This window comes from Amblyraja radiata, chromosome 1 (assembly GCF_010909765.2).
Source record: "Amblyraja radiata isolate CabotCenter1 chromosome 1, sAmbRad1.1.pri, whole genome shotgun sequence".
Taxonomy (NCBI): Eukaryota; Metazoa; Chordata; class Chondrichthyes; order Rajiformes; family Rajidae; genus Amblyraja; species Amblyraja radiata.
In genome coordinates, this window is record NC_045956.1 from 51,279,494 (window position 1) to 51,299,224 (window position 19,731).

Here is a 19,731-nt window from a genome sequence, read left to right on the forward strand (position 1 = left end):
TTAATTTTTTTAAATAGCAAATTAATAACAAATAATTAACAAGCCTAACACCCTTTACTTCCTTCCCCCTTCTCAAACGTCGCTGATTGTGGCTGTGGCTCTCCTGCCCACCTCCGCCGTGGGTCTGAACACACCAGCGAGTGTGTTACGTATTGACACGTCTGTCATTTAGGGATGGAAGGATTTGTCTACCAGCTGGTCTTAAGGCAAATAACAGACTAATACTGTAGGGACAGAGAAACACATGCAGCTGAAGAACTGCTTGTTGGCTCCATGTTCCAGCAAGGAGCAACAGGAATGTGCACTTTAGCAGATGCTGTGCCGAGGAAAAGAATTGTTCGGAAGGTGCAGAGACTTCTGCTGGTAGCTTGGAATTGTGTAGCGCAGATGGATGCCTTCCAGCACATCTTGCCAGTGTGGTTCATTTGCACAAGTCTTCCCAAACGCCCCACTCACTCAGTCTTGTTCCACAGACCTGCAGCTTTCTTTTTTTTTAAACTCAATCTGCAGCAAAATGGACCTGAAGAAGTTGCAGTTGATTCCAAGTGAAAGTTGCAGAGGTCACACCAAGCAAAATATGGCAGCTTCATAGAATTGTAAAGAAATCGAGAAGTAGAGGAGGCCATTGGGCCCATCAAGTCCGTGCAAGTTTAAAACAAAAGCCTAAACTTAATTTCACGCATTTATAGTCAAAGGGTCTTAATTCGGCCCAACTCACTTATGCCCCATCTAAGAAGGGTTTCGGCCCGAAACGTCGCCTATTTCCTTCGCTCCATAGATGCTGCTGCACCCGCTGAGTTTCTCCAGCAATTTTGTGTACCTTATGCCCCATCTAAGATGCCCCTTCTAAGCTAGTCCCATTTCCCCACATTTGGCCCATATCCCTCCAAACCTTCCCTATCCATGTACCTGCTCCAATGTCTTTTAAATGTTGTTGTTGTACCTGCCTCAATGACTTTCTCCGGCAGCTCGTGTTATATACCCATCACCCTCTGTGCCAAATAGGTTCCGATTAAATCGTGCCACTCTCACCTTGAACGTAGGCTATTTCTTGATTCCCTTACCCTGGGAATAAGATGATGCAATGTATCCTATCTATTCCCCTCATAATATACACCTCTATAGGATCACCTCTCAATACCCTGTGCTCCAAATAATAAAATGGCCTGCCCAAACTCTCTGTATAGCTCAGACCCTCAAGTTCTGATAATATCCTTGCAAATCTTCACTTCACTCTTCCCAGCTTAATGGCATCTTTCCTACAGCATGGCGATCAAATCCATAGAGGCCACAGGTTATGAATTTTCAGTACATGTCTCAGATCTTTTAAGGGTAGGAAGCATTTCTACCTCATCTTATTATATGTCATAAGTGGGCAGTGAGCAAACAGGCCCTTCGGCCCACCGAGTCCGCACCGACCAATGATCACCTGTACACTAGTTCTATCCTACACACCAGGGATAATTTACAGAAGCCAACTAACCCTACAATCCCGAATGTCTCTGGAATATGGGAGGAAACCGGAGCACCCAGAGAAATTCCATACGGTCATAGGAAGAATGTATGAATTCGATACAGACAGCACCCGTACTCAACCTCAAATCCGGCTCTCTGGTTCTGTAAGGCAGCAACTCTACCGCTGCGCCACCATGGAGAGATTAGGTCGTTACAGTTCCCTCATGCCTTTTGGGTGAAAATAAAATCTTCTTCAGACAAAGAAGGGCCTCAATCAGAAACGTCACCCATTTCTTCTCTCCAAAGACGCTGCCTGTCCCGCTGAGATACTCTAGCTTTTTGTGTTTACTCATATGCAACATGTGAACTAACATGTATGGTGAAGAAGTCCTGTTAGTTTGTGTTAATCGTTGCCTGTTGAATTAAGCTATTCGAGGTCCTTAGCTCTGATTGTATTACAGTACAGCCATAATTTGGTCAAATGAGTAAAGTCACTATACAGCAGTCGGACTGCAAGTATGCTGGTGCATCATAGTCAGTAATAGTGGCTGTGATCTTCCTGAAATGTTTGAAGTCAGCTGACAATGGTTGAATTACATATTTATAAACGGGTGCATGGCTTTCTCTAAGTGTACAGTGCATTCAGTTCTGATTAGTCAGGAATGAATGATGAAACTGGAATCGGCTAATGGATTCAGAGGGTTTAATCCACAAGTATAGGTTAGAGCTTTAAATGTATCGTCCTGGCTTTTCTGTAATTTTATTACACGCTGTTTTTAGAGGAAAACAAAACAATGTTAATGAGGGATAGGTCTGTTAAATCAGCTGTGGTAATTTGATATGTGTTTATTTGGCTTAAGTAATTGAGAATATGGTTTAACCTGGTGAGATGAACTCAAAGCTGCTTGTTGCTGCATGATTGGGTGGGAGGATCTCAATGCAGATGTGTCATGTTCAGTGTTACATGCGGAGAAAAGCTGAATAATTGCTGCATTTATCAGCAATGTTGAGAAATGAATGAGACCACTCACTTTTTAGTCTCTTTTGAGATACTGCGTGGAAACAGGCCCTTTGTCCCATCGAGTCCGCGCCGACCAGCGATCACCCGTACATTAGCTCTATCCCACACTCCAGGGACAATTTACAATTTTACAGAATTCAATTAACCTACAAATCTGCACCTCTTTGGAATGTGGGATGAAACCGAAGCATCCGGAGAAAACCCACGCGGTTCCAGACAGAACCGTACAAACCTCCCTACAGACAGCATCCGTAGTCAGGATCGAACCCGGGTCTCTGGCGCTGTAAGGCAGCGACTCTACCGCTGCCCCTAAGTCACTCTACTGTGTTATCATCCAGAGGGGAGGCAAGGACATAGGACATAGAACTGCACAGGAACAATTTTCGGCCCACAATATTTGTGCTGAACTTATGCCAAGTTACGCTTATATCATCTGCCTTTACATGATTCATATCACTCTATTCCCTGCACTTCCATGTGCCTATTCAAAAATCTCTGAAACGCCATTATTGTGTGTAGGATAGTGCTAGATTCTGGGGTGATCGCAGGTCGGCGTTGTCACAGTGGGCCAAAGGGCCTGTTTCCGTGCTGTATCTACAAAGTCTATTGTATCTGCCTCCGTCACCACTCCTGGCAGCACATCCCAGGCCCCCATTACTCCCTGTGTAAAAAGAAAAAAAACTTGCCTCGCACTTCACCATTAAATTTACCCCCTTGTCAAGTCAAGTTTATTCGTCACATACACATATGAGATGTGCGGTGAAATGAAAAGTGGCAATGCTCGCGGACTTTGTGCAAAAAGACAAACAAACAACCAAACAAACAATAAACAGAAGGTAACAGAATCACATATTCTTTTTCATATTAAATATTGTGGGCGGAAGGAAAAAGGGAAAAAAACAGCAATTTAAAAAAAAGCAGTAGGGTGGTACAGTAAAGTTAGTCCCTGGTGAGATAGGAGTTTACAGTCCTAATGGCCTCTGGGAAGAAACTCCTTCTCAACCTCTCTGTTCTCCCAGCATGGCAACGGAGGCGTTTGCCTGACCGTAGCAGCTGGAACAGTCCGTTGCAGGGGTGGAAGGGGTCTCCCATGATTATATTGGCTCTGGAGTTGCACCTCCTGATGTATAGTTCCTCAGGGGGGCGAGTGAAGTTCCCATAGTGCGTTCGGCCGAACGTACTACTCTCTGCAGAGCCTTCTTGTCCCTGGGCAGAGCAATTCCCAAACCAGATTGTAATATTTCCGGACAAGATGCTTTCCACAGCCGCTGTGTACCTTTTTGCTATGCCCTTTAGTGTTGGACATTTCCTTCCTGGGGGAAAAATATTCTATCAAGTCTCCCCTCAACCTCTGCTGTTCCAGAGCAGACATAGGGTGTGTATTGCTTTTGTTGAAGCTGGGTTAGCGGAGTGTTGGGGAATTGGATCAGGATGCTAACATTTAATTCATTTCCTACCTTCATATCATATGCTGAAATTATTTTTCCATTATTAATTCCTCTGCCTGCATTTGTAATGGGAAAATCCTATGTAAACATACTGTACAGTAATTACACTGCCCTGCCAGTGATGTCATGGTGATTCCTCCACTGGGAAAGGTTTTGTTTCAGCGGGCCAAGTTTCTGCTGTCCTTCTCCATTATAATTGTGGATGCAAATCTTTATGGCGGAGACACTAATGTCAGAAGCCGTGATGGACTGGCCAGTTTTCACCACGTTTTGCAGGCTTCACTCCTTTGCGCCCCTTCTATGCTGCAGGTGACTGAGTGTTAAGATTACTGCAGATGGCAGCAATGCAGTTACCATATAGTGAGACTGGGGATGGTTCAGTGAATGAAAGGAAGTGCATGGTTCTGAGTTTTCAGTAACTGAACGCTGTAGGCAGTTGCATGCCTGGTTAGACTTATATATGCTCAATCTGCCAGAAGTCATTCCACCATACCTCAGCACTTTCACTCTCTTGGGAAGGAGGGGTAGACACTGTGGGTGGAAATAATGTCGAACCTCATTTTTATGAGGCACAGATTCCTTCATTTTACTTGTTCCATTCGTCATGATGTGGTCTCGTGGAGAAAGATGATCTCCAAATATCCCTCGCAGCATGTTTGAGGTTAGGATTAGCACACAGTTTACCCAAAGTTACATTTTCAGATTTCAGGTTTTAGTTTTACAGATGCAGCTTGGAAACGGACCAATTGGCCCACCGCGGCCGCGCCATTGAGCATCCGCCCAAACGCTTGTTTAGCCCCCCACACACCGGTGACAATTTACAGAAGCCAATTAACGCACAAATATTTGAAGAAACTGGAGCACGCAGAGAAAACCCACGGGGTTACAGGGCGAACATGCAAACACCATACAGGCATCACCCCGTAGTAAGGAACAAATCTGGGTTTCTGCTGCAGTAAGGCAGAAACTCTACTGCTGCACCACTGTGCCCAGGTAACTAACCCATGACCTACCGCCTCCAGCCTCTCTTCCTTGTGCCACACTTGAATGCACAACCATTTCCCCACTAATGCGCACCCTTTTCCCTTATCCCACTCTCCTTCCATCTAAATCCTATCCTCTGGCCTCACATTTCATGCTTCTTCTCTCCTTATCTCACAGACTTTTGTTTCCTTTTCTTCTCTTACCATTGTCATTTATTCCACTCAATTGCCAATCCCCTCTCCCCAGCCCCCCTATACCCCCTCCTCCATTCCCTTTCACCTGTATCCCCCCCCCCCCCTCTGGTTTTACATTGCACTCCTCTTGTCTCCTTTACATTTGTCATTTACTCCACCCATCTGCCAATCGACCCCCTCACCTGTATCCACCTATCACTTGTCTGGCTTTGCACTGATCTCCCTTCTCTTCCAGTGTTCTCTTCTTCACCGCAATCAGTCTGAAGAACGGCCCCAACCCGAAACATCACCGATCCATGTCCTCCAGTGATGCTGCCTGACCTGCTGAGTTACTCCAGCACTTTGTGTTTTCGGCTCAAGATTCCAGCATTGGCTGTTCCTTTTGTCCAACGAAAGTGCAAATCGGAAATAGAAAGGAAATTTACACAAAAAGCTGCAGTAACTCGGCGGGACAGGCAGAATCTTTGTATTTTAGGAATGGGTGACGTTTCGGGACGAGACCCTTCTTCAGACCCGATACATTATCCATTCCTTCCATCCAGAGATGCTGCATGTCCCGCCGAGTTGCTCCAGATTTTTGTGTCTATCTGTGGTGTAAACCTGCAGTTCTTTGTGTAAGAAAGAACTGCAGATGCTGGTTTAAATCAAAGGTAAACATAAAATGCTTCAGATCCTTCTTCAGTCCCTGAAGAAGTCTGAATAAGGATCTTGAGCCGAAACGTCACCCATTCCTTCTCTCCAGAGATGCTGCCTCACCCACTGTGTTACTCCAGCATGTTGTGTCTATCCGCAGTTCCTTCCAAACACGGAAAGGAAATGGGTGGGCTATCAGCAAAAGTCAGGAAAATGGAACGAATGAGATTGCACATTCAAACCAGCATGGCCGCAGTGTGTGTGTTTCTCTTCCATATTATTCATATGACGAAAGACTGGATAGACTCGGCTTGTACACGCTAGAATTTAGAAGATTGAGGGGGTATCATATAGAAATTCTTAAGGGGTTGGACAGGCTAGATGCAGGAAGATTATTCCCGATGTTGGGGAAGTCCAGAACAAGGGGTCACAGATAAGGATAAGAGGGAAGTCTTTTAGGACCGAGATGAGAAAATCATTTTTTACACAGAGTCTGTGGAATTCTCTGCACAGAAGGTAGTTGAGGCCAGTTCATTGGCTATATTTAAGAGGGAGTTAGATGTGGCCCTTGTGGCTAAAGGGATCAGGGGGTATGGAGAGAAGGCAGGTATGGGATATTGATTTGGATGATCAGCCATGATCATATTGAATGGCGGTGCAGGCTCGAAGGGCCGAATGGCCTACTCCTGCACCTATTTTCTATGTTTCTATTCCACGGTTCTGTGTTCAATCACACAATCCATTCACATTTAAACCAGTCCTTTAAGTGTTGCACCATTGCAAAGGGAAGCCTTTGTTTCTCTCCACTGTCAGGCAGAGTATGAATAGTGTTTGCCTGTCTGCTGGATGTTTTTGCACATCATGAAGGAATTGTCTTGCTGCCAGTCATACTTTATTGTATTAACAATGCTCGGTCACCGACCCAGCTGGCATCACCATGAAGGAATCAACACTGAAATAAGAGATCTGGGTTGACTAATGTACTGGTGTCCATGGATACCAGTTTCCTCAGTGACCACATTGAAAGCAAAAGGCCTTCCAGAACAGGATAGATTGCAACATGGAAATATTTAAATCTTTCGATTGGACAGCCAGAGCGTAACCATGCCAGAAAGATCAGGGAGCAGTTCATACAACTGAGGCAAAAAGGAAAATGATGAGAACAAAGAGTATATAGTGAGGCTGATCTAAGGTGAGACGTGGGATTTGGAAGGATGGGGGAAGCAAATTTGACGGTAACTTTCAAAGAGAGAGAAATGTATTCCTGAAAGGGCAACATAGAGAACGGTTAATTGGCATCTGGACTCGATGGTATAGCTGGTCGTCTTCTCAAAACCTGTGCGGACCAACTGGCTGGCGATTTTGGAGACAACTCCAACCCCTCCTTCCTCGGGTCAGAGGTTCCCGCCTGCTTTTCAAAAGGGCACCAGTAATGCCCGTGCCCAAAAAGAGTGATCTGACCACCAACCAATAGCACTAACATTTGTGGTGATGAAGTGCTTTGAGAGGTTGGTTCTGGCGCATCTGAACTCCGACCTCAACAAAAACTGGACCCGCTACAATTTGCCTCTCGTCACAATAGATCAATGGGGGATGCGATCTCACAGGTTCTCTACTCTGCATTGGAATAGCTGGGCAATGAAAGCACATACACAAGGCTGTTGTTCATGGACTACAGCTCAGCGTTCAACACCATCAACCCCTCCAAGTTGGTTAGATGAAGTTTTTAGGTGAGAGATTGGAGAATTTAAGGTTCTTACCGTTATGTTGTAAGCTATCCGAGTGGAATATGAGGTGCTTTACCACCAGTTTGCATGTGGATTCACTCTGGTAATGGAGGAGGCCATGGATAGAAAGGTCAGTATGAGAATAGGAAAGGCAGTTAAAATGCTTAGCAACCGGGAGATCCAGCAGTCCTTGGCAGAACAAGCGCAAATGTTCAGCAGCATCTACCCTGGGTCTCGCCGATGTAAAGGAGCCCATGTTAGGATCACTGAATGGAGTAGATGAGGTTAGAGGTGAACTTGAACCTCTGACTCGCTTGGAAGGACCGTAGGGGTCCCTGATGGATGTGTGGGAGGATGTGTAGGGATGGTGTTACATCTCCTGCAGTTCTAGGTGAATGCACCAGGGGAGAGGTGGGGTGGGGGTGATTTTGGTGGGAATGAATGTGTGAACCAATGAATTGCGGAGGGAGCGGTCTCTGCAGAAGGCGGAAAGGGATGCGAATGGGAAGATGTGGCGGATGCCAAATGACGTTGAAGGTGGTGGAGATGTCCGGGAATTATGTTTTGGATGTGGAGACTGGTGGGTTGAAAGGTATGAACCAGGGGAACGCTGTCCTTGTTCCGTCTGTGGGGATGGGGAGCTAGAGCAGAATTACGGGACACAGAGGAGACGTGTATGAGGGATCCAGCTACGACAGCAGCGGGGAAACCACATTTATTAAAGTAACCAACTCTGACAAGCCATGCTATCATTTTCTAACAGTCTACGGTTTTCTCGCTGAGCGTAGATTTTATCTCAATTAATCTTCTCCAGTAATTTCCCGACCACTGATGTGAGGCTCACCAGTCTCTGATTTCCTGGTTTGTCTCTCTGTCCTTCTTAAACAGAGGGACAATATTAGTTATTCTCCAGTCCTCTGGGACCTCACCTGCAGCTAAAGAGGTTTCAACGATCTCTGTCAAGGTTTCCTCGATCTCTCTTTCCTTTCTCAATAACCTGGGATAGATTCCATCAGGTTCTGGGAACATATCGACCTTAATGTTCTTCAAGAGGCCCTTCATCATCTCCTTCTTGATATGAAAATGCTCTATCAACAGCAAACCCCTCCAAGATCTCACTATCCTCCATGTCCTTCTCCTTGGTGAATACTGATGCACAGTACATGTTTAGTGCTTTGTCCACTTCCTGTAACCCCATGCATGATGTCCTTCCTTTGTCCTTGAGGGGTCTTTCTTTTCTGCATTTTGCCCTACTTTTTAATGTATGCACAAAATGCTTTGGGATGACTAGTGTGTAATTTACAGTAGTCTTTAGACATAAAGCACGGAAACAGGCACTGCGGCTCACTGAGTCCGCACCAGCCATGGTATAGAAGTGTGAAAACGCACACCTCCAGATTCAGGGACAGTTTCTTCCCAGCTGTTATCAGGCAACTGAATCATCCTACCACAACGAGAGAGCAATCCTGACCTACTATCTACCTCATTGGAGACCCTCGGACTATCTTTAATCAGACGTTACTGGCTTTATTTCACACTAAACATTATTCCCGCCATCATGTATCTGTACACCGTGAATGGCTCGATTGTAATTGTGTACTGTCTTTCCGCTGACTGGTTAGCACACAGTAAAAACCTTTCACAGTACCTCGGTACACGTAACAATAAACCAAACGATACCAATCAGCGATCACCCTGTACACTGGTACTATTCTACACTACACACTAGGGACAATTTACAATTTTTTTTACAGACGCCAATTAACTTACAAACCTGAGTGTGGGAGTAAACCAGAGCACCTGGAGAACTCACTCGGTCACAGGGAGAACGTACGTGTCTATAGCACAGACAGACAGAATGTACAAACTCAGTACAGACAGCACCCGTAGTCAGGATTGAACCCGGGTCTCTGGCGCCGTAAGGCAGCAATTTTACTGCGGTGCCACTATGCTGCCCAAGAGTCAGGAGTGCTTGGCTCTCAGCTATCTGCATTATATATCAATGGCAAGAGGATGGAACTGAGTGGACGGCATCCAAGTTTCCTGGCAACCCAGAGCTAGGTGGGAATGTAAGCTGTGAGGAAGCAGAGGCTTCAAAGGAAAGGAGAAATGAAGTGATTGGGGAAATATATGGCAGATGGTGATGTGGGTGGGAATGTGAAAGTAAGAGTTAGGAGAATGCTAGAGCAGGCCATTTTTAATTGGCAGGAGACTGGTAAAGGCTGATTTTCAGAAAGATTTGAGGAATTTAACACTTACACACTTCACATAAGTTAACATGTAGGGTGGGAAGAAATTCTAAAGGAATGGAGGATAAGAATAAAACAAAGCTTGCCACCTTGATAAATTGTTGTAACATAAAAACATCTGATTCACAGATGTCTTTCTGGTAATGGTAGCCACCATCTTTCCAATCTGGTCCATGTGGGATTTCAGCCCTATCTGTGCTGTTGATTCTTAATTCCCTGACATGGCAAAGCACCAACATCAGGGTAAATAGTCATTCAATACTGTCCACATCCTGAGGATGATCGATAAATAATGTACAGGGTTTTGATAGACCACGTTGAACGTACCAGATAAGGTTTAGATCTCCTTCTCAGAGGAAGACAATACTTCAATGGATGAGTCTTTCGAAACGGATGCTTTACCATGAGTTGTAGTTTAATTTGTTGTCACATGTACCGAGGTACAGTCAAAAGCTTTTGTTGCATCCTAACCAGTTAGTGAAAAAAACAATACATTCTTTCAAAGACAACATTACATCATTACATCCGCAGTGTGCAGATACATGATAAAGGGAATAACGTGAATAATGTTTAGTGCAAGTCGAGTAATGTCTGATCAAAGATAGAACGAGGGTCTCCAATGAGGTAGATGGTATCTCAGGACCGCTCTCTAGTTGTTGATAGAATGGTTCAGTTGTCTGATAACAGATGGGAAGAAACTGTCCCTGAATCTGAAGGTTTGCGTTTACATACGTCTGTACTTCTTGCCTGATAGGAGAGTGGAGATGATGGAGTGGCCTGGATGTGACTTGTCCTTGATTATACTGGTGGCCTAAGTTGTACTAGAAAACTGCAGATTTTGGTTATGCAAAAGGACACAAAGTGCTGAAGTAACTAAGTAGGTCAGGCAGCATCTCTGGAGAACATGGATAGGTGACTTTGTGAGTCCCGACCAGAAACAGATTACAAGATTAATTGTAATCATTTGCAAACCATAACTTACCTTGGGGGAGATTTGAATACACACCCAAAAGAATGTTTAGTGTTATTGAGTTTGGAGATACAGCATGGCAACAGGCCCTTTAGCCCACGAAGTCTACACTGACGATCCATCACCAATTCTATGTTATCCCACTTTACAGAGGCCAATTAATCTACAAACCTGCACGTATTTTGGGATGTGGGAGGAAAGCGGAGCACTCGGAGGAAACCCACACGGTCACAGGGAGAACGTGCAAACTCCACACAGGTAGCACCTGAGGTCAGGATTGAACCTGGATCTCTGGCATCGTGAGGAAGCAGCTCTACCAGCTGCACCACCATCCTGCCCATTTCTTATGTTTTTTAAGAACATAAATGTTAACTAAAACTGGCTATATCGCCCCTTGAACGTGTTCTGCCATTTAGTAAGATCATTTGTGAGTGTTATTTTCCTTCATTAATCCCATGTTTCTTATTCACTTAAAATGTATCACTCTCTATTTTGAATGTATTTGGTGACTAGACCTTTCGAGTCCTCTTGGTGGAGAACTCCAACAAATCATGACTCTTTGCATGAAGAAATTTCTCTTCCATCCTGAATGGCTGACCTCTTATTTTGAGACTGTCCCATGGTTTGATGCACCACAGACGGCAAATATTATCCCTGCATCAACCCTGTCAAGAAAGTTCTTGGGGCGGCACGCTGGTGCAGCAGTAGGGTTGCTGCCTTACAGTGCTAGAGACCCGGGTTCGATCCTGACTACGGGTGCTTGTCTGTACGGCGTTTGTACGTTCTCCCCGTGACTTGCGTGGATTTTATCCGGGATCTCTAGTTTCCTACCACACTCCAAAGACATACAGGTTAGTAGGCTAATTGGCTTGGTAAAATCACAAATTGTCCCTAGTGTGTGTTGGATAGTGTTAGTGTACAGGGATCATTGGTTGAGGCGGTCTTGGCGGGCTGAATGGCCTGCTTTCGTGCTGTGTGTCTAAACTAAACTAACACTTTTGATGTTTCGGTGAGATCACCCCTCATCCTTCTAAATTCAACAGAGTAGCTGCCCAGTCTGCCTCTGTGGCGGTGCTGGCTCGAAGGGCCGAATGGCCTACTCCTGCACCTATTGTCTATTGTCTAATATGTCCTAACCCAGAAGTCGTTCTGGGGAGGACAAATTGCCCTCTGAGGAGAGATGTTACACTCCCTCCGTCACAGGTAAATCCCCTGGACTGCAACCAGAGAGTGTTTGAAATGCGTTTTCATTAAGGCTCTACATAATTGGAGCAAGATGTCCTTTTTTTGTTGTTAAATCCTCTTAGATTAAAGGCCAACATATTATTTGCCTTCCTAATCTTAATAATCTTCTAACTCCCAAAGTAGAGCCTGCTGATGACTCACAGCAATATCCAGCCACATGTCTGGCCCCATGCCTGGATACATTCTCCTCATGTCTGTATGTTGGTCCTGCATTGGACTTGGCAGCCAACACAGATCTCACAGAACTGGAGTGCAATCGCAACATCCTTCACACTGAGGACCTTCCCACTAGAGAAGGTGTATGATCTCGTATAGACACGTGCCGAACTCTCGATCCTGGAGGTGTTAGGCCAGGCTAGGCCAGTCTGACGAAGGGTCCCAACTCGAACCGTCACCCATCCTTTTTCTCCAGAGATGCTGCCTGACACGCTGAGTTACTCCAGCACTTTGTATCTATCTTAGGCGAGGATAGACCATCATGCAAACCTGCCTTCCTTCCATTGACTCCATCTACACTTTGGGCTGCCTTGGCAGGGCCACCAGCATGATCAAGGACCAGTCTCACCCCGGTCACGCCCTCTTCTCCCCTCTCCCATCAGGCAAGAGGCACAGTAGTTTGAAAACGTTTCAGGGACAGTTTCTTCCCAGTTGTTATGAGGTAACTGAACTGTTCTCTCACCAGGGTCCTGATCTCCCATCTACTATACTGGAGATCTTCAAATTATCATTAATCGGCCTTATTGGACTTCATCTTGCACTAAACATTATTCCCTTTATCCTGTAGCTATACACTGTGGACGGCTTAAGCGTATTCATGTATAGTCCTTTTTGCTGGCTGGATAGCACGCAACAAACATCTTTACACTGTACCTCAGTACATGTGACAATAATAAATTAAACTAAACAAATAAATACCTCAATACAATAAATTCCGTTTCAAGTATGAGAGATTGAGAAGATTTAGAAGGATGCAGCGATTGTACCGGATGGGGGTAGATGTTTCCCTGGGAAGAGCAGGCAAAAAGCCGCCCAAGTCCGGTGCCATCTTGTGAAGGCAAAGAGATATTTAAGGTGAAGGGGGAAAATTTAACAGGAATCTGAGGGGTAATCTTTTCACACAATATGTGGTGGGTGTATAGAAGGAGCTGCCGGAGGAGGTAGTTGAGGCAGGGACTATCACAACATTAAAGAAACAGTTAGACAGGTACATGGATAGGACAGGTTTAGAGGGATATGGTCCAAACACAGGCAGGTGGGACTAGTGTAGATGGGACATGTTGGTTGGCGTGGGCAAGTTGGGCCGAATGGGCTGTTTCCACACTGTATCATTCTATGACTCTATGACACAGTGAGATATCAACACCAAGCAAGCCCCAGGTGGAATATGTCGGAGCTCCCACCTCCAGCAATGGCCTGACAGCCATTGTGAGAAATCAAAAGAATGACTGAACCTGTCTTCTTTCAAACTTGTCAAGAAATGTAACAGTTTCTGAAAACTTTACTGCTATAAAAAATGTAAATGCATAGTTCATTAATAGTTTATTAAGAATGCATAAAACCACTTCAAAGAATATTTGGAAACAAACTCGCCTGCCATTCTGATTCTACAGCCCAAGAATCCCCATTGAAATAAATGGGGTCTCTCATCCTTTTCAGATGATGGAATAATAGGGTCACAGAGCACGGAACCAGGCTCTTCAGCCCAACTTGTCCACACCAAACAAGATGCCCCGTCTGAGCTCATCCCACTTGTCCGCGTTTGTCCCATATCCCTCTAAATCTTTCCCATCCATGTACCTGTATCATGTACCTACGGCAATTCATTCCATATAACCACCACCCTAGAGGCACACAGCATGGAAATAGGCCCTTGAGCTCAACTTGCCCATGCTGACCAAGCTGCCCTATCTACACTCGTCCCACCTGCCTGTGTTTGGCCAATATCTCTTTAAACCTTTCCCATCCATGTATCCTGTCCAAATATCTGTGAAATGTTGTTATAGTACCTGCCTCAACTGCCTCCTCTGGCAGTTCGACCTCTGAGTGCAAACATTGTCCCTCGGGTTCATGTTAAATCTTGCACCTCTCCCCTTGAGTGTAATGCTGGAGAATCCTTTCAGGACTGGGTTTCACCTCTGGACTTTAGACTGACTCTGGAGGTGGAAAGCAGTGACAGATTAAGTGGTGTTAGGCAAGTTCTGGACTTACAGCTTGCCTGTGAAATGTCCGGGACTTGCTTCAGTCCCACGGACTGACTGCACAGTTGGAATTGATAAATCAGGCATCACGACCCGGCCCATTAACATTGAGATTGTGCTGGTTGGTACACCAGCTCCTCAATCATTGTGATAAGGTGAGCGGCCAGATTGTGCGAGAAATCATCCACCCTCAAAAAACGAAATAATTACATGAAGTAACTGTTCTCCACATGTGATCGGCCAGCGAAAATAAGATCCAGATGAGTTTGTGGCTAAGTTGAAATGTGCTATTGCTTTAAACTGGCACGGGTAATATGAGGATTGCTTCCTCTGTAGAAATGGCTCTTTGAATACGAGAAGACCATCTTAATTATTTAGCCTGAGTTGGACTCCTCATTTCTTCAAAGCAACAATTCACGTGGGAGGCAAATGCATACGGCCTTCAGATAATTCTCCCAGATGGTAATTCTTTCAGTCTGAGCCTGGGCAAACTCATTCCTGACTGTAGGAAAGAGGATGTACTATGTGCTGGACTTCATGCCATTATTGAGGGCGATTCCCCCCTGCCTCCTGAGCTTGGAACTCTGCTGTTAGTGGCAATATTCACAGCCATCTCCAGTTGGACGGTACCAACGTAAATCTTGAGTCTGACGAAGGGTCCCAACCTGAAACGTAGCTTTCCATGTCCTACAGACATGCTGCCTAACCCGCTGAGTTACTCCGGCACTTTGTGTTAGTTTAGTTTCATTTAATTTATCGTCATGTGTGTCGAGGTACAGTGAAAAGCTTTTTGTTGCGCACTATCCAATCAGCGGAATGACCGCACATGCTTACAACCGCGCAGTCCACAGTGTACAGATACAGGATAAAGTGGATAATGTTTAGGGCAAGATAAAGCCCAGTAAAGTTCGATCAATGGTAGTCTGAGTGTATCCAGTGAGGTAGATAGTAGGCAAGGATCGTTCTCTAGTTGTTAGTAGGATGGTTCAGTTGTCTGATAACAGCTGGGAAGAAACTACCGAAATCTGAATTTAATGCAATATTCCAGCATCTGCTGTTCCCTGTGTCAGCATAAATCCTGATCCGTTTGCCCCAGTATCTTCCAGTGCATGAATTGACTGAAGGTTTGCAGAAAGCATTTCAAATAGCAAAACCCTTGTTTGTTTTTCTGTCGTGGAGCAGATGTGGAAAAAAGTTCAGCTCATGATTTCGCATTTTTCATATAGTTTACAATAAATACGTTGCAGCAGGGGTTTAAATGTCGATGTAAAAAATAGCACTTCAGCTGTAGACCCTGAGTCTGAGGAGATCCACAAAAAAAGTTTACACGATTCCAAGCGAGTCATCGTTAAAGTCTTGGCAGGACTTTGCAGACGTGGCAATGATTTTTCCCTTTCTGAATCGTTGGTGGAGGGGGCTGGGAACTTGTGGTGCTGTTGTCAGGGAGAGGATTGTTAAAAGGCAGCAGAAAAATTGAATGCCTGTTGCAGCATCTTCTGGAAATTGTGTCCCGTGCGCCCTGGATTACAGCTGTTCAGGTTACAAACATTTGTCCTTACAGATTTCACAACTCATTACCCAAAAAATTGAGATATGGAATAAAGTTTGCTTTGACAGACTTAATGCTGAAAAAGTAAATAACTCTCATTTCTTGATGTATGCACAAATGACATGGCATCCCGTAAAGGAAAATCGTCTTATGCACTATTGTCCAGTAATGGAACCCCTCTGCAACACAGGGGCCAGCTGGAGGCAAAATAGTTAGACCAGCTCTTTGCAATGCCTTAGAAGAGAAACGTTCAATCTGCGTGTCTTTGCATTTGCATGTGGTTGTGCTTGCATGCATCTGTGTGCATGCTTGTTTGCTTATGCATGTCTCGGTTTTCGTGTGTGAATGCGCGTTTTCTTATGCGTGCCTGCGTTTACCTCTGTGTATATGCGTGTGTCTGCATGTGTACATGCATGTTTGTTTATGTTGCTCTCTGTGTACCTGCTTGTGTTCTTGTTTGCTTATGTGATTCTGTTTATATGTCTAATGTAAATCATGTGTGCATGCTTGTTTGCCTATGCATGTCTTTTTAAATAAATTGGAATGACTGTTTATCTATTGAGGAGTGTCAGTCGGCTTCTGTTCTGATGACAACTGGAATTTGCAAAATAATTGCTGTTTTCTTGAAGATCATTTCAGCTTCATTTTGACGTTACCACAGTAACTCCATTCTGATAAGGATTCGTTGGCTGTACATAAACTTCGGGCTGTTCTGAACTAATTAAAAACGTGAAGAAAATTGGTGCTTGATGCACGTTTGACGCCACTGGGCCTGCACTCACTGGAGTTTAGAAGGATGAGTGAAAACTCATTGAAACTTACCAAATAGTGAAAAGCCTGGAGAGTGGATGTGGAAAGGCTGTTTCCACTAGTGGGTGAGTCTAGGACTAGAGGACGCAGAATAAAAGGATGTACCTTTAGAAAGGAGATGAGGAGGAATTTCTTTAGTCAGAGGGTGGTGAATCTGTGGAATTCATTGCCACAGACGATTGTGGAGGCCAAGTGATTGGGTATTTTTAAGGGTGAGATTGACAGATTGTTGATTACTAAGCGTGTCAAAGGTTATGGCGAGAAGGCAGGAGAATGGGGTTGAGAGAGACAGATAGATCAGCCATGATTGAATGAAGGAGTACACTCAATGAGATGAATGGTCTAATTTTGTTCCTATGACATGAACATGAAAATTTAAATCTATTTTGTTTTCCTAATGATGTTTCGCCTTTCCTCTCCCTCCTCAGACTGAGACATTTGTCTGGATCAACAAGACGTCGCCACACGCACAGAGTGTCGCAAAGGCTAAATATCAATTTTTATTTGGAACACCTACAGAAGACAACTCTTTGGAAAGGGGTAAGATACGAGTAGGAATGCCAGTGAGTGTGTTTTGTCATTGAGTGGAAATGGATTGTTTTATTTGATCTTCTGAAAAGACCTTGGGCCATGTTGGTTATGCCAAGTCTAAGGCAAATTTCAAAGTTCTATCTTTTATTGGGTATAGAAGTTGGCAGGTTACAGTTGTAAAAGTCATCGGTGAGGCCACATTTCAAGTATTGTGTTCAGATCAGGTCACTCTGTTAAGAAGTTATTAAGCTGGAAAGGGTGCAGAGAAGATTTACTAGGATGTTGCCAGGGCCTGAGGGCATGAGCTATAGGGAGAGGTTGAGCAGGCTAGGACCTTATTGCTTGGAGCGCAGGAGGATAAGAGTTGATCTTATAGTGGTGTATAAGATTATGAGGGGAATAGATAGGGTAAATGCACAATATCTTTTACCCTGCGTAGGGGAATCAAAAACAGACAAAGGTTTAAGGTGAGGTGGGGGGGAAAGATTTAATAGGAACCTGACGGGCAGCTGAGTGGCACAGTGGTAGAGTTGCTTCCTTACAGCGCCAGGGACCTGGATTCGATCCTGACTACGGGTGCTGTCTGTACAGAGTTTGCACATTTTCTGACTGCATGGGTTTTCTCTGGGTGCTCCTGTTTACCCCCACATTCCAAAGACGTGCAGGTTGGCAGATTAATCAGCTTCTGTAAATTGTCCCTATTGTGTCTAGGATAGAATCAGTGTACTGGTGATCATTGTTTGCCACGGACTTAGTGGGCCGAAGGGCCTGTTTCCACGCTGTATCTCTAAAACTAAAACTTAAAAACATGACCTGGTGAGCAAAATCCTGATGTGATTCCTGGCTGATAGGTTATATAAAGAAGAATATTGAAAAATTAATAACCATGGCAAGTATAGGGATTTGGGTAGTGTGCCAAGAAACAGAGCTGAATACCATCCCCACTTGAATACTTCTCTGTGGCAAGAGTAGGATTATGCTGTATTTTTCCATAACTTCTGAGGTTGAACACGAATCACCCATATTTTTACAGTGTAGATTAGATCATAATCATACTTTATTAGCCAGGAAAACAATCGCATCTCTGGTAAGGTTAGAGATTAAAATAAAGTTTCCCCCGACCCCCCTCTCCCACCCCCCACATAAAACAAACCAGAGAACATTTACACATACTTTTAAAACACACTGAAAATAACAAAAAAGATGAGAAGACAGACAGAGCGTTGGCGAGGCTGCCATCGCTGATGTGTATAACCAGGTATGAGGGGATGCTGATGCTTTTTCACTGCAGCTGAGCTACCAGATGTGATGCACAACTGGGGAAGTTTGAAGATTAGTGTAATGTTTTATTGGAGTTTCGCATCATTAGTTACTTTATCAGAAAATACTTATAACCTCTTGCCCTTTGGAGACTTTGGAGGTCATAAGATCATAAGTGTTAGGAGCAGAATTTGGCCATTTGACCCATCACGTCTACTCTGCCATTCAATCATGGCTGATCAATTTCTCCCTCCTAACCCCATTCTCCTGCCTTCTCCCCATAACCCCTGACACCCGTAGTAATCAAGATTCTATCAATCTCTGCCTTAAATATGTCCGCTGACTTGGCCTCCAGAGCCTCCTGCGGCAAGGAATTCTGCAGATTTACCACCCTTTGGAACTTCAGTATAGTTTAGAGTGGAAACACGCGCTTTGACCCACCGTATCTGCGCCGACCAGTGATCTCCGCACATTAACACTATCCAACACACAATGGACAATTTACAATTTTACCAAATCAAAATTAACTAACAAACCTGTACATTTTTGGACTGCGGGAGGAAACCAGTGCACCCTGAGAAAACCCACGCAGTCACAGGGAGAACTTACAAACTCTGTGCAGACAACACCCATAGTCAGGATCGAACTGGGGTTTCTGACGCTGTAAGGCAGCAACTCAACCCCTACTCCACCCTTGACTTCCCTGGAAGAAATAAAAGCTGCTATTTAAATGGGTTTGTCAAAATGTAGTGATTAACAATATCAAGGAACAGATTGCATTTAGAAAGAAGCAAAATATTGCAGATTCTGGACAAAAATGAAAATTGGCAAGAATGCTCAGCAGATTAGGTGGCTTCTGAGGAGATCGAGAGTTAGCATTTCAGATTGATGATCTTTTGCCAGAATTGAACAGATAAACAAAGTGTTAAATTGCAGCTAAAATAGAAAGTGGAGGAGAATGCCTAGTGTAAGGTCTGTGAGCTGGGATTTGGGGGAGGTTGGATGACAAAAGGTCCGAGTGACTAATAAAGGGGCAGGAAACAAAAGCATTTGCAAAAGGGAAGAGCAGAATAATTTTCTAAAATTCTTAGCTTAATATTGATGTTTGAATGCTATTATATAACCAGCTGTAAGATATGTTTGTGAGAACGTGAAATAGGCTTCACTGGCACAGTGTAAGAGTGGGAGTAGGATGGAGAAACCAAGTGACAGGCAGCGAGAAGCTCAGGGTCACACTCACTGAATGGAGATATTCTATAAAACATTTGTATGGAATAAAGGACCGGTACAGTGGAGCAGCGAGAGAGTTGCTGCATCACAGCACCAGAGACCAGCGTGCTGTCTGTATGGAGTTTGTACGTTCTTCCTGTGACCGTATGGTTTTCCCCAGATGCTCCGATTTTATCCCACACTCCAAAGATGTGCAGGTTTGTAGGTTAATTGGCTTATGCATATTG

The 19,731-nt window shown here is 44.5% G+C and overlaps 1 protein-coding gene across 5 annotated transcripts in view; it reads left to right on the plus strand.

Moving 5' to 3' along the window:
- The window catches only part of psd3 (pleckstrin and Sec7 domain containing 3), a 480,227-nt gene that overhangs the window by 113,489 nt on the left and 347,007 nt on the right, over window positions 1–19,731 (plus strand). For all 5 annotated transcript variants that reach the window (XM_033021839.1, XM_033021856.1, XM_033021848.1 and 2 more), the window contains one exon: window positions 16,912–17,023. In XM_033021839.1, coding sequence (XP_032877730.1) covers window positions 16,912–17,023 — 112 coding nt within the window. The remainder of the gene's footprint in view (window positions 1–16,911; window positions 17,024–19,731) is intronic.